Here is a 13680-nt window from a genome sequence, read left to right as displayed (position 1 = left end):
CAAACACTAAAACACACCCACCAAAAATATCCCAAATCCTGCTTGTGCCTCCCCTTGTCTTCTTAATAAACCCTATAAAATGAGTGTGCTCTTGCCAAGCTTGGTGCCGTAAACATGCCACTCCAGAAAGGTTCTGGGCATCCCGCTAGTTATGCTAATGAAACCCCCACCCTCCTCTGTTTTTCACTCTCTTATCCTGCTGGCACAGCCTTCAGTCTTCCGCCGTACACCACTCCATTGTCATCCCCTGCTCTGCTGGCATCAGACTAGATAATACACAGCAAAACGAAGATCCAAGAACCCTTGTAAAAAAAAAACATGGCAAGAAAATAATATGGTTATTATTTCTTTGAACTCAAAACCAGGCCATTGTTCTTCATTTTTGCGCCCCAATTTGTAGCAAAATATGGTACAAAATATGATTATCTTAACAACGTGCATGCATGGACGGCTAATTATAACGATATAAACAACGTCTCCGAGGTAAGCAATAGGAAAGACACAAGAGGAGGTCATAATTTACTGAACAACATAACCCTCACTTCTGTCTGTTGAACTTTGAGTAGACAAAGTTGTTCAAAGCCAGGAAGTAGAGGCAGGACTTCTTGTAGTGCCGATTCTGGCATAGTAGAACGTATCTGCAGGTTCTTTGTCATGGGGACTTTGAGCAACTTAGTGTTGAGAGGGGAAAGTGCTGGGCAAGACAGGAACCACTGAAGTCTGCTAAACTCCATCTGAGTGTCAATGTGGCAGCCGGGATAATACCCTCCTTCCTTTGGCACCAAAATACCAAAACCACTTGACAGTGCAGCCCAAACTTTTGTTTGTGTGAATCTAAGTGTGAGTAGGTGTGTGAGAATGAACATTTGTGTGTCCCGTTGCATGTGTGTGTGTTTGTGCGATCAAGCATCTTCAAGGCCATGTGTGCATGTGTATGTGGCTTTCTCAGAGTTGTTCGGTAAGCCAGGCCTCTGACGTGGATTTGAGGCTTGACTGCAGAGGAGTTTATCACAGATAATTACGTAAGAATGTGCTGGAAAAGGAACAAACCACGGACAGTCTGGGCTGGCAGATGCTGAGCCTCAGCCTACACGGTGCCCCGTGCTCCCTGCACTCCAGCCTCACACACTCCAGCCCCCACCGGGCCTCTCTAAGCTTGAAAGGGCAAGAAGAGAAAACACTGAGAGCCAAAAACAACTTTTCTTTTGCTGCTCACCCTACAGCCCCCTTACCTCTCTTTCATCCCCTGTACATTCAACACAGTCCAGTTAACTGCATTTACAATGAATCTAAGTGTCTCTCAGTCTCTGGTTACAAATGAGTTGCATTAAATACAACAAATGTGACTTATTCTAGATTCACAATCACAAAAAGAAAACAAAAAAAATTAATCATATGGAAAAAATATAAAATAATGTTAAGTCTAAGACTAAGACTATATATTATATAAATCATTTATAGTGACCTTTATATAAACAGTATGTGAAAAAAATGTAAATCTTCTACTTTTAACTTCCTATATTTCTAGCATCATCCGATGCTGCTGGATAAGAGGACTGTGACTCCACTCAATGGTGTGATGGATAGGGAACAAACTATATACGAATTCTGTGGATGGTGAGCATAAACCTACACAGTGTGGTGGATGTGATATGACAGCTCCATCTTTTTACAGGTGTCCATGAGGCCACTGCAGAGAGTCATCCTTAAGTGTTGACATGTCTGCTCACTAGCTAGAATAATAAAACTCTTTTCCAGCCACCAGAAATGGTTGCCAACAGGACAATAGAGAAAGAAAGAGGTGCAGTACGGCCGTAAACACATGATTGAACGTTCTGTCACCAAGATAAAAAAACACAAGATAAACTCAGTTCTGTTGTAGGCACACTTACTCATACATTACATTAAGACCAGTACTAAATGCACTCCCGGGGATGTGCACACTACAGCATCAGGTATACCAATCAGTTGGGGGTTTATTGGTTTTATTCTGTATTATGAAGGAAACCAGGAGCCCAGTGGGACCATTGAGACTCTTTTGCAATGTTCCGTCTCTCTACTCCGCTATTAGATGGAAAAGATTTCTGATCACTCAGATTCAGCCCTTGAATCGAATGAGTAACCCCAAGGTGAACACGGTACTATACAGCCCTATTGCAGGCTCGTTCAGCCATTCATCCACAGTAGACATCATTACTTCCATATTTTACAGGTGTCAAAAGTGATATGGCTATACAGAGTCTGCCTGTGTGTGTGTGTGTGTGTGTGTGTGTGTGTGTGTGTGTGTGTGTGTGTGTGTGTGTGTGTGAGAGAGAGATTATGAGCCAGAGAGGAATGAGGGATGAAAACTGGGATCGTGTATTTCTTTTTAATTTATACAGTATATTTTCCTTACATTTATTTGTACATTGGTACAGTACATTACATGGCTGCAGATGCTCCCCATACTCAGTTACTAAAGAGTAACTTAACACAACATCCAGTTTGTGTGTTACATGTGCAGTCACCAGATTACACAAAATCAACCAATTGATTCTGGTCCCATGTTATGCTGTTTATAACCAAAAAATACAGTTACAACAAATTGAGAGTAGAGAGTTATTGGAGACAAAAATGCAGTGTCTTTGCCGATCCTAAGCAGAACATTGTCACTTTTTACACATGTATTGGAGGTTTCTTTCAGTAGGAATGTGTATATGGATGGTGGGAGGGGGCACGACTTTATCGCTGATAGAGAGTGTATGTGCGTGCGTGTGTAAGTGTGTGTGCGCGCTGGTGTACTGAATTGGAAATTGAAGTTTATAAGGTCGCTGGCAAAAAGCTCTCCTCTGCCCTCTTAAGATAATGAAAACAGCAAAGCGAGAACTAAAATCTGACCATTGCAAAACTGAAACCGCACCGAGCTGGGAAGATGAATAACCTTGTGCATCAGCCCACTGAATTCTGGATATCAATGCCTTTTCAATTCACTTACTTTTTGTAATCATCAAGGTCAAAAGGCAATTTCTGCAACCACAGAAATAAATAAAACAGGTTGGCAGCAAATTAAATAGAAAGGGGAACAAAGCCATGCCTCCAGCTAGTAACAAGAAATAACAAGGGTAGAAAATCTCACATGAAAGCTAATTTCAGATAACATCAAGCTTTGCTATTTGACTAATTGGAATACACTTCACTCTTCATACAAAAATGCCATTAGCACTTTAAACATATTTTGCGTGAAAGATTTTTGTTGTGTAAAGCATTATTTTCCTATCCACGACAGCATCCTAAAACTGTTAATGGTAAATATGATAGATTAATCCAATTGTTTGTCATAATTACAATACCTTAAAAGAACACTGATTGTAACCGTTTCATTTTCTTTTGCTGTGATTTCAGTTAGTCTACTAAAAGCCCAAATGTCATCCCCAATCCATTACAACACATTGCCAACATTCTATAAATGGTTATCTTTATTTCCCTTCAGCTACTTTTAAACCAAGCAACATACACAAGAACATTAGTGTATGTACTATGTTAATCATGCATATTTATGACAGATTTTTGCAGTATTGAGTAAGTGTACAATAAATGAAATGTAGTTAGCTGTCCAAGTATTCATGTATTGTTTGCATGGTTCATCCTTATGTCATTTCTGTAGGTTTTATTTTAATGTTAGGTTAAGTGTTTTCCAATTCAGACTGTAATACTGTGTGTGTTCATCTATTGTTAATGATACAAATACTCAAAAGCTTTAGTTTTCAGAAAGTAACCACTCAGGTCTGCATTAAGTCCATAGCTATAACACAAAACCGGGATCTCAAAACTGAAGCTTTAAGATTTAAGAGCCTCAAAAACCTCCTACATGGTAACCTGGGTATAGTTAGTGGAGGTGGAGACATGCTGACAACATTAAGGCTATGTATTGCAACAAAAAAAACATTCTTTGAAGAAATAGGCTCACTCTGTAACACCAGCACTCACTCCATTCAAAAGAGAACATCTGCCGTTATGAATACATACATTTCTAGTGTAAGACAAATATTACTTTTAAAATATGTATAAATATGTGTGAATAAAGTTGTTTAGTGTTTTGGCCAAGATAATACTTTTTCTTTTACATTTTGCACAACTCCTTACTTTTAGTCTAGAGCTAAAGAAATAAAATCAATAGAACCTGATCAAAAACGCTTGTCTGGTGAACCTGTTTTTTTATGGATATAATATACAAGATGCATAATATGAATCTGCCCTCAGTCATGTTTTCAAAAGTCTGCCAGGTTTCTTAATTTGTTTTTGCACAGGGCAATCTAGTGATCTACTGAATAGTGTCACTGAATCCAGTTTAGGGTTATTGTCTCTGTCTGTTGTGAGTTCCCTGATTCTGCGTTGTTCAGTACAGGACAGGACATGACATACATACACACACACACACACACACACACACACACACACACACACACACATATATATATAAATAAATCTTTTTGTTCAATGAGCCAGTGCAGTTTCTTGAAAAGAAAAGAAAAGGAGAGAGCAGTTTATTACTGATTAGAAGCCTTCTTTGGAGAGCAAAGCAAGCACATAGGAGAAAGAGAGTAATGATTACCTTTAGGTCAATATTTTACACAATGATGCATTTTGGGAGGCACACCTCTACAGGGCATGTGTGAAACAATGGGTGTCATAACTGCCCTGTGCAGCTTATTAATCTTCCCCCAGCCTCTAATCAATCTGTTTCTCCCCTTGCACACACTGGTTACATTTCCGCGCTAAACGAGAGACCATCTTTCACTGTGGCACAAAAGGGTGGCTCCAGGATGGTGATGTCTCTCTTATACAAGGCAGCCAGGAGTAAAAGCACACAACCACTTCCTCGGAATGTTTTTAAACCAATGGCAGCAACATTAAGCAGGGTAAATGTTACTGAGAGTTAGCGGTGTGCAAAAAAATTGATTTGTATCCAAATCGCAATTCTACCAATTCAAAATCGATTCATAGAATTCCAAAATTTAATTTATTTTTAACTTCCTCAGACAGACAGACAGACAGACAGACAGATAGACAGATAGACAGATAGACAGACAGACAGATAGATAGATAGATACTTATTCCCAACTGATCCCCAAGTGGATTTTCAAGCACACACAACAAACACATACATAATTTCAGAATGTTAAAAATAAACAAATCCACATGAATAATATGGATATGAATATATACAGTATATATATATACATACATACATACATACATACTGTACATACATACATTAACACATACATATATGCATACGTACATACATACATACATAAGTAGTAACTATATTTATCGAATCGTGAGCCTAAAAATTGGAATTGAATCTTGACATTGTCTGAATCACGCACCCCTACTGAGAGTTGACGTGTTGTCAAGCTGAAGTTCAAGTGTAGAAGGAATTCAGAGGACATTAACTTATTAATATTCAGAGATTGGCTTTATTTTCTTACTAAAGCCAAAAGTGTGATTATGTATCAACTACATGTACCTAAATAAAAAAAAAGGGTTTCAATGACAGATTTCCGCAGCTGTGACATCATGGCATGTTTTGTCATCACAGGATTTTAAAAGGCAAGTCCAACAAAAAAATGGTGTCATGCTTACAACTGGGAACCATTTGAGAGGTACTGTATGTTGTGAAGTGAAGTGCGCAGCTAAAAATGTTCTATAGATGACAGCAAGGGGAAAGAGCCACTATTCTTATTATTCCCCATTGTACCGTCATACTGCAGCAATTATTTAAAATCTTTGATTATCCTCAGAGATGCGATGCAATCATGGCTGAAAATCAATTTCAGAGACATCAGGAAAAATCCAAAAGCTTGCAGAGTGCCAACAGGGCCAAGGGCTTGTGCAAGAGAAGAGAAGGGATTTTTTTTCTCATCATCGTTTCGGTTTTCCCTTTGCTAAGGGTAATCAGCCAGCAACACCAGAGAGCTTGCTGTTAGTCAGAGCCAGATCCTGATCCTGTTCAGAGCTGCTAGTGATGTAGAGCCAGGTAGCATCCAATTAGTGCTTAGTGTAACTTAATGCAAAGTGCTGGCACTCAGCTCACCGAATCCAACTAGTTGTCATAGAATTTCCACGCTTCTGCTGTCGAATTCATGAACATTTGCTGATTTGCTTTGCCTTCTCAAGGCATCGTGAAGTTGAAATGAGACATTGCCATCAATGCTGCGCCGTGTATGGCCATTTTCTGCTAAACCAGATTGGCCTGATTACTGATGAGACAGCAGGCATGTCAGCGGCAGCTGCTTGATGCTTATTGACAACTGTGTTGCTTTAGAACCGCATTTACTCCTTTTACGTATAGAGCGATTTGTAATGGCACAGGTTCCAAAGCTCTGTAATGGATGTAAATCCAATAGGAAAAAAAGCATTCATTAGAAAAACCAAGAGCATGTACCATTTTTTGTAAATAAGGCTGGATGTAAAATTCCACCCTTTCTTTATGTTTAATTAAGGTATGTCTCGTCTGTCTGGATCCGTCCAGATGCTGGACATATCTCACACAGCTGAGAGGAGATCAAGTCTGAAAATTACAGAAAGCATAAAAACCCCACTATGCTGTCTTATTTACGGCAGAATGATCTGGTAGATGAGATACTGAATGATATGCCAGGGACAACACAAATGGGTAATGTTATTTGTCCCTACTTGTAGGAAATGATTCATCCCCTTAAGATGCACAGTCACATTTTCAACGGGGTCCTCAACAACAATAACAAAATTTAAGCAGAATTTAGCCAACCAAATGTGACAAAAAACAAACAATTGAACAAAGAAGACAAAAAAAAAAATCAGGAGATCATATTACAAGCAGAGCATGAAATAATAAAGTTATAAAACATAGCTATAGAGGTGTTTTTTATGGACATGTACAACTGATTCTGTAATAACAAGAAAGGGTATTGTTGTACAAGTGAAAAAATGATATGCATCTGGATTTCATAAATTTCAGGCCCCCCCCTTTATTGTTCGCAACCTTTAGGCTTTCCTCTTCCCTCTGAGTGCAGACAGCTGCGTAGAGCATTTCCATGGATTGCGGTCTCTGGCAGAAGGAAGACAGTTTTGGAAGTGGCATGGAAGGAGACAAGGGGAGCATGAGGTGGCTTCCTCCCTCTGTCTTCCTCCCCATCAGAGCTCCACGGGCAGACTGCCCACTCTTTCTTAACAGCATTAGCAGAGACTACGCAGCAAAACAGTGGAAAATTCACTCCAACATGTTTCCTCATCAGCAATGTCTTCTCTCTGACCTCCACCTCAATTTCAGTGACTCACATGAATATGGAAGATGAATATGGGCCAACTTCTGAGGTTACGCCAAATTCAACAAGAGACAGGCTTGTCAACCATGAAATCGCCTTTACAGAGGGAGTATGGACAAATTTGGATTGGTTGAAGGCACTTTCATCCCTGGGAAATTTCCTGACCTTTATTTTATGTTCTAGGCCATAAAGATCAAGTAAAAGGCTATAATAACAACCGGTATAAAGGAAAACGATGGTCTATTATCCTCCATAATTCCTCTCCGGACATCTATCATCATTCACCCTCCATTCAGGCTACCCAGCAGTCATCGCAGACACACATCCATAGATGTGCAATCAGTAGGTTTCCTCTTTGCCGTTTCTTGGTAATACCTCCTGTGACATACTTGGCTCAGCACCCTTACACAAACACTAACACTCACACACACAAACACACACTGCTGTTTGACCTCTCGGGTTCAGTGAAAGCATTAAATACCAATTAGAGCTGGGACGGGCCACGCTGAGTCTGAGGTTGTAGCAGGGCCTTGAGGAGACCTGTGGGAAGCAACTTATTGGTCCCTGGACATGAGAGAGTGTGTGTGTGTGTGTGTGTGTGTGTGTGTGTGTGTGTGTGTTTGTGTGTGTGAATACCAGGTTCATACAGTACATGTTTGTGAGTTTGTGCGGGGTAAAGACGTACCTTGCAAGGACAATTCCCATGTAGGCATATACTCTTACTTTCTACACACATGCACAATAAATCACATCTGGATATTTTATTTAAAGTAAAGTTAAACTCCCCTCTTGTTCACTTCTCTGAGAAAACTGGTTTGTTGCTGAACTTATTTATATTATAGCATTGGATTGAGGAAAATTGTTTATGTCTAATGCAAATGTTCAGACATGGTGTCTTAATGCATAGCCTAATGTCTATACTGTAAGACTTCAATAACTACATGGCTGAAATTGGAGAGGTACAATAAGATGTCTGATCTATTCTGTCTGTTCCAGTTTAATGTTCAAAATAAAACAGCAAGACAGGAGAAAGAATATTAGCAAATGTTCTGAAGGAAACCCTTTGAGAAATATCCGTTCTCTGCAGTGAATCTTGAAACTGTGTGTGATGATCTGCTGTGGTTATCTGGTGGTTTCAGAGTCATGCCCTTTACTGTTCCTCAGTTATTTACCCACCAGACACACACACAGCTTGATAAATGTTTTGCCTGACCTTCTAAATTTGTTTTCTTTCCTCTTAACTGTGATTTTATTTCCCTTGGATAGGCCACAGAGTGTGTGTGTGTGTGTGTGTGTGTGTGTGTGTGTGTGTGTGTGTGTGTGTGTGTGTGTGTGTGTGTTTGTCTAAGTGTGCTATTTGTCTGTTTGCAAAGAAAAAGCAAGTTCTATATCTAGAAAGACAAAAATATATCCTTGTATTAATGCAAATCACATCCATCCGTTTCTCATTTTAATAAACAGACTATTGAATAGTTAAAGGAATTGAAAGAACTACCACTAGCAGAGCTCAAACAGCCACTGACCATCAGTTCAGTGTGTGTCTACTTCAGTCCAGAAAGGGTTAAAGTCGCCACGGGCCAGAGCAGAGTCAACATCGGCCACGGCTTGGCTGGCCTACCCGGCCAGATCAATATCTGCAAATAATAAATTAGCTCCCCAGAGGGGTCGCACTAAACCTTCAGCAACACTGCCCTGGAAAAGTCCACAATTGGTGTGTGCGAGACTCAATAAGCCAGGTGAATGACTGTGCAGGGGCACATCTTCAGCACTCCATAATAGAAAATTAATGGTGCTCAAATCAGTGCTGAGGGCACCCTGAGGGTTACCTAATAGGCCTGGTTAGAACTGTCATCCCTCCAGAGTCGCCTAAAATATCACATGCAAAGACAGGAAGCCAAGAAGAGAGCAAGGATTGGGGCAGAGATATATGTGTGAGTGCAAGTAACAGACATGACCAATTTTGATATGGATTACTTTAGTAAGACTATTAAAGAAATGGTATTTGGAATTTGGAAGAGTGAACAGAAACTAAGGCTGTGAGAAAAAACGTACATATCAAAATGTAATACTTTTTTACTCCTGATAGAACTGAATGGATCACGGTCTCTTAAAGGGGAACTGTGCCGTTTTTTTAGCTTAATTTATCTTAACTGAACAGCTTCGGAGTCACTGGAATGATTATATGACTTTATGGTCGTCTCACTCCCCCCTAGCGCCTGTGAGCGGAAAAACCACGCCTTGCAACTTCGGGCCGCCGTCAGGAAGTATCGCATGCTACCAGGTCTTGCGTTGTAACGAATTGCTTCACGGCACTGCACACACACACGCCCCCATTCAGGAACTGGCTAGCTATAAGAACAAGGTAGTGATGGAGTTTTTAATACTTTCGTCATGGCTGAGCAGGCAAAAAAGAAACAGAAAGCTAGGAAAGCATTGTTGGAGGAACGGAGAAAGAGGAAACAGCAGACAGACCGAGTGAGGAGTCAGCCAAAAACATAGGAGCTGCCAAATATCTATTCTGAAGCTGTAGGGAGAGCTCTGTAGAGAAACATGCAAGTAAAAAATGAGACGACAGCAAAGAAATGGCCAAAACTGCATAGAGCGCCTTTAATGTTGTGACCGTTGTCATTAGCCTGCTAGCTTGTTTTAGCATACACCCATTTGACACTGACACTTTTCCTAACTCCTTTCTCAATCTCTATTTGAATACATTTTATTAAAGTAAAAGACTCAGCACATCTTTTAAGAAATAATACTAAGATTGAATACTGCAAATCAACACTAAACTGTTTGTATTGACTGTTTGTCTCTAGGTAGATGGTCTGAACATTAAAGGTTCCACTATTTATTGCTTATACTTCCTAACTAACTACAGTTTTAATGACAAGTTGTAGGTCACATGAGCTAAATACTCTTCAGAGGGTTGCTCAACCCAGGAAAAATAAAACAACAATTCAGAGAACTTGTGACTAGAAGTAAGGAGAGAAAATAGTGGAACCAAACTCTACTCTAATTTTCGTTGATCCTGAATATAATAGCCTTATCGTCGGGCTTTAAAACAAACCCTAAAGAAAAAATAAAATACCAGACGGAATTTAGCTAATTGTAGTACTGCGTCCACATTTATACAGCTAAATAAACATTAAACTAGTTGCTTGTGAAAAGTCATCTAGGGTTTGTGGAGTAGATGATCAAACGCATATGCAATCCTATCATGTCGGTTGTGTTCAAGCACAAACGTGTCCAATCCAGAGGGCTGTTTAAAAGCAGATCTATATGCCAAACAGGCTGCTAATGAGCCTTAAAAGCACATCTGATCACTTATTCCAGCTGGTGTATTCCCCTTCTCCACAAACACAGCTATTGGATTTAGTAAACATACTTCATATTGATCCTGAGCCACCCGGCAGCACATCCAGCTCTCAACAAGATTTATTACAACTTTGCATGCCCAGACGAACGGAAGAGACTCACAAACACAAGCATGTGCGCACACACAAACACAAACACAGAACATACCCAATTTGCATGCACACACATGCACATAAACCTTCGATCTTCCCCCCGACCCTAATTTGCCTATGCAGTAATGTCAGTGGGGGTTGGGGTGTGTGGGGAGGGGTTTTCCTCCTCAACTCTCCTCCTATCCCCTTTAGGTCTGGACATGGGCAAACTGTCTGCTGCCTTGACACTGAACTTACCCACATGCCGCCACACGGCCGTCCTCCAGCGCAAACAGAGTGTGTCGCTCTCCACAGGCCACTTGACATATTTTCAGAGAGGATGGGAGATTCTGGAACAAACGAGGTACCAGCTGAAAAAAAAGAAATAAAGTTCCCAGTGAGGTGAAGAAACGCAGTGTATCTCTGAGTAGCTCTGTAGCTCAGTTGGTAAACTCCATCAGGCTGGCTAACATCCCAACGACAGGCACAGCAACAGTAGATCCACTCAGCGTAGATGAAGACAAAACAACAGAGGGAACAAGAAAGAAGCAGCATACTGCTTTATGGCGCTGAGCTGTGTAGATCTGATGTTTTTAAGTCCCTGTGTGTATGTCTGTCTGTCTGTCTTTGTGTGTTCATGCCAGTGCCACAAAGAAAAAAAATGAAACAGCCTATGAGAAGAAAAGAAAGCCTGGTTCCTCATCATGCGCTTGTTAGCTTGTCCAATCTATGACAATCAGCACAGTCCCAGGGGTTGAAAGACACAAGATGCTGGGGAAAGGGAAGCCGAGGCTGAGGAAAAGATCAATACTGCACTGTGAAACAAGAAGTGTGGGCTATTTACTCTCCATTGATCTGATGATGCTGGAGAAACACCTCACTCGGCTATTAAATTGAGGGTATAAGTCTACTGTGAAGGGCTGTTTTTCTTCCCCTCTCTTTTTTCTTTCTCTCTTTCTTCACCCCAAGGTCAAGAAAAAGCTAAAAACATCCACAGACAAACAAAAATGGATTGCTTGGGCCAGGGAAAGTAATTAATCTGCATTAAAATGCCAAGGGAACAGGCACTAACTACCCATCTCAAATGAAGTTTTGCTCAGAGCGACAAGAGACCCATGGCAGCATAGGATGGACTTCTAGAGGACACAGTGATAAATACAAATAGACTGCTAGCAGGAGGCCATGCTGGCCTTTTTGCAGCAGTGGAGCTGCAGGTAAGTTGAATAGGTAGTAAGATATACATAATGGATAGATCCTACTGTATCTCCTTGTGGCCTACAATGCAAACTATCAACAAGCTCAAGGCAGAAAAAGTAATTTTTTACATTTATTTTTTAAAGGTGTTGTTTGTTTGTAGTGATTTAGGCATTGAGTTTCATACCATTTTCTAAGATAGTACTTCTTCTTGTATCATGTAGATGCTTAATTTCATTTAAGTATAGAATTGGATTTAAAAAGCTATCATGGTAGAATGAACCCCTGTGTTGGAAAAAAGTGTTTTACAGCCACTATGAACTAAAGTTGAATAGTGATCCCTGAACCACAGCACATTCATTCACATTCATCCATTGGCATTTTGAGTCTGAGTGAAAGGATCCGCACATCCATACCACTATACAGCAGCTGTGTGTCTGAGGTCATTAATTAACACGTTGGCATTCTATTCTATCAGAGACGGTTTAGAACCGAGACGCGTCATGACCTGTATCTGTGTCACATGGGTTCTGTTCTGCCACGCTTCTTTAGCAGACTAGCTGCAGGTCCTGAGTGTTATGATTCCAATGGGAACATTACATGTGATCACAGATCACGGCCTATTCTTTCACCCCATAGTCACCAAAGTAAACATTGGGTCCAATTTTCACAAGCCACATACAGGTGGGCCAAAACGTGTTTAGTCAGCCACTGATTGTGCGAGTTCTCCTATTTAGAAAGATGAGATAGGTCTGTAATTTTCATCATAGGTACACTTCAACTATAAGAGACAAAATGAGGGAAAAAATCCCATTGTAGGATTTTCAAAGAATTTATTTGTATGTATAGTTGAAGTGTACCCATGATGAAAATTACAGACCTCTCTCATCTTTCTAAATAGGAGAACTCGCACAATCAGTGGCTGACTAAATACTTTTTGGCCCCACTGTATCTCCCAAACAATCTGACACTAAAATGACATTCTTCAGATGGCTAAATCAGAAGAATATTAACTTTGTTTGAGACCTGTTTAGATACAAATAAGCCAACGTCAACTAATGTTTGTGAGTGCTACAACTTCTTTTTTGTAATGCTTCTGTAAATATGGCTTTTCATCTATTGTTGGCAAAAAAAAATGATTTATGCAACTTTAACTTTTCATTCATCCTCATGATATTTACTATACTTTTAAACAAGGCAGCGTGTATTCTAGCTAAACTATTTTTAGGTACAGAGAAAATTTGACTACATGGCATGCTACACAGCTATGGTATTACAGGTGTTTTTCAGAACTATTCTCAATTAAATTTTATTTATAGAATCAAATCATAACAAGAGTTATCTCAAGACACTTTACAGATAGAGTAGGTCTAGACCACACTCTATAATTTACCCACCAAATTCAGCAACAAGTAAAACAACTCTATTATAAAATGTATACCCGTAAATATATTGGTACTTTCAACTTGAATTTTGACTTGACCTTGCTATAAAAGGAAATGAACAACCGCATGAAGATACAGCTGGAAATGAGCGTAGTTATATACCCAGTTTGTTCTAATGCAGTAGTTAATCACAGAGTTGGTGCCAACAGGAGGGCAAACAAGGTTGCGCTGACAAAGTTATTTGTATTATAGAAATGAAAAATATATTAGTAAAAATATTTAAGTCCTCAAATAATGTTTTACAAAGTAAATAAATTGTGATGATGTCTTAAGTATGAAGCGTAAAGTATAGTTCTATGAATAACTGAT

At 39.8% G+C, this 13680-nt stretch overlaps 1 protein-coding gene across 1 annotated transcript in view; it reads right to left on the bottom strand.

Moving 5' to 3' along the window:
* Nucleotides 1–13680, bottom strand: part of LOC117945020 (ultraviolet-B receptor UVR8-like) — a 300294-nt gene that overhangs the window by 207729 nt on the left and 78885 nt on the right. The window contains exon 5 of the mRNA XM_034872256.1: nucleotides 10991–11103. Coding sequence (XP_034728147.1) covers nucleotides 10991–11103 — 113 coding nt within the window. The remainder of the gene's footprint in view (nucleotides 1–10990; nucleotides 11104–13680) is intronic.

Source organism: Etheostoma cragini, chromosome 5 (assembly GCF_013103735.1).
Source record: "Etheostoma cragini isolate CJK2018 chromosome 5, CSU_Ecrag_1.0, whole genome shotgun sequence".
NCBI lineage: Eukaryota > Metazoa > Chordata > Actinopteri > Perciformes > Percidae > Etheostoma > Etheostoma cragini.
The sequence above is the reverse complement of the archived record's forward strand: the minus strand, read 5'-3'. Positions and strand labels throughout refer to the sequence as shown.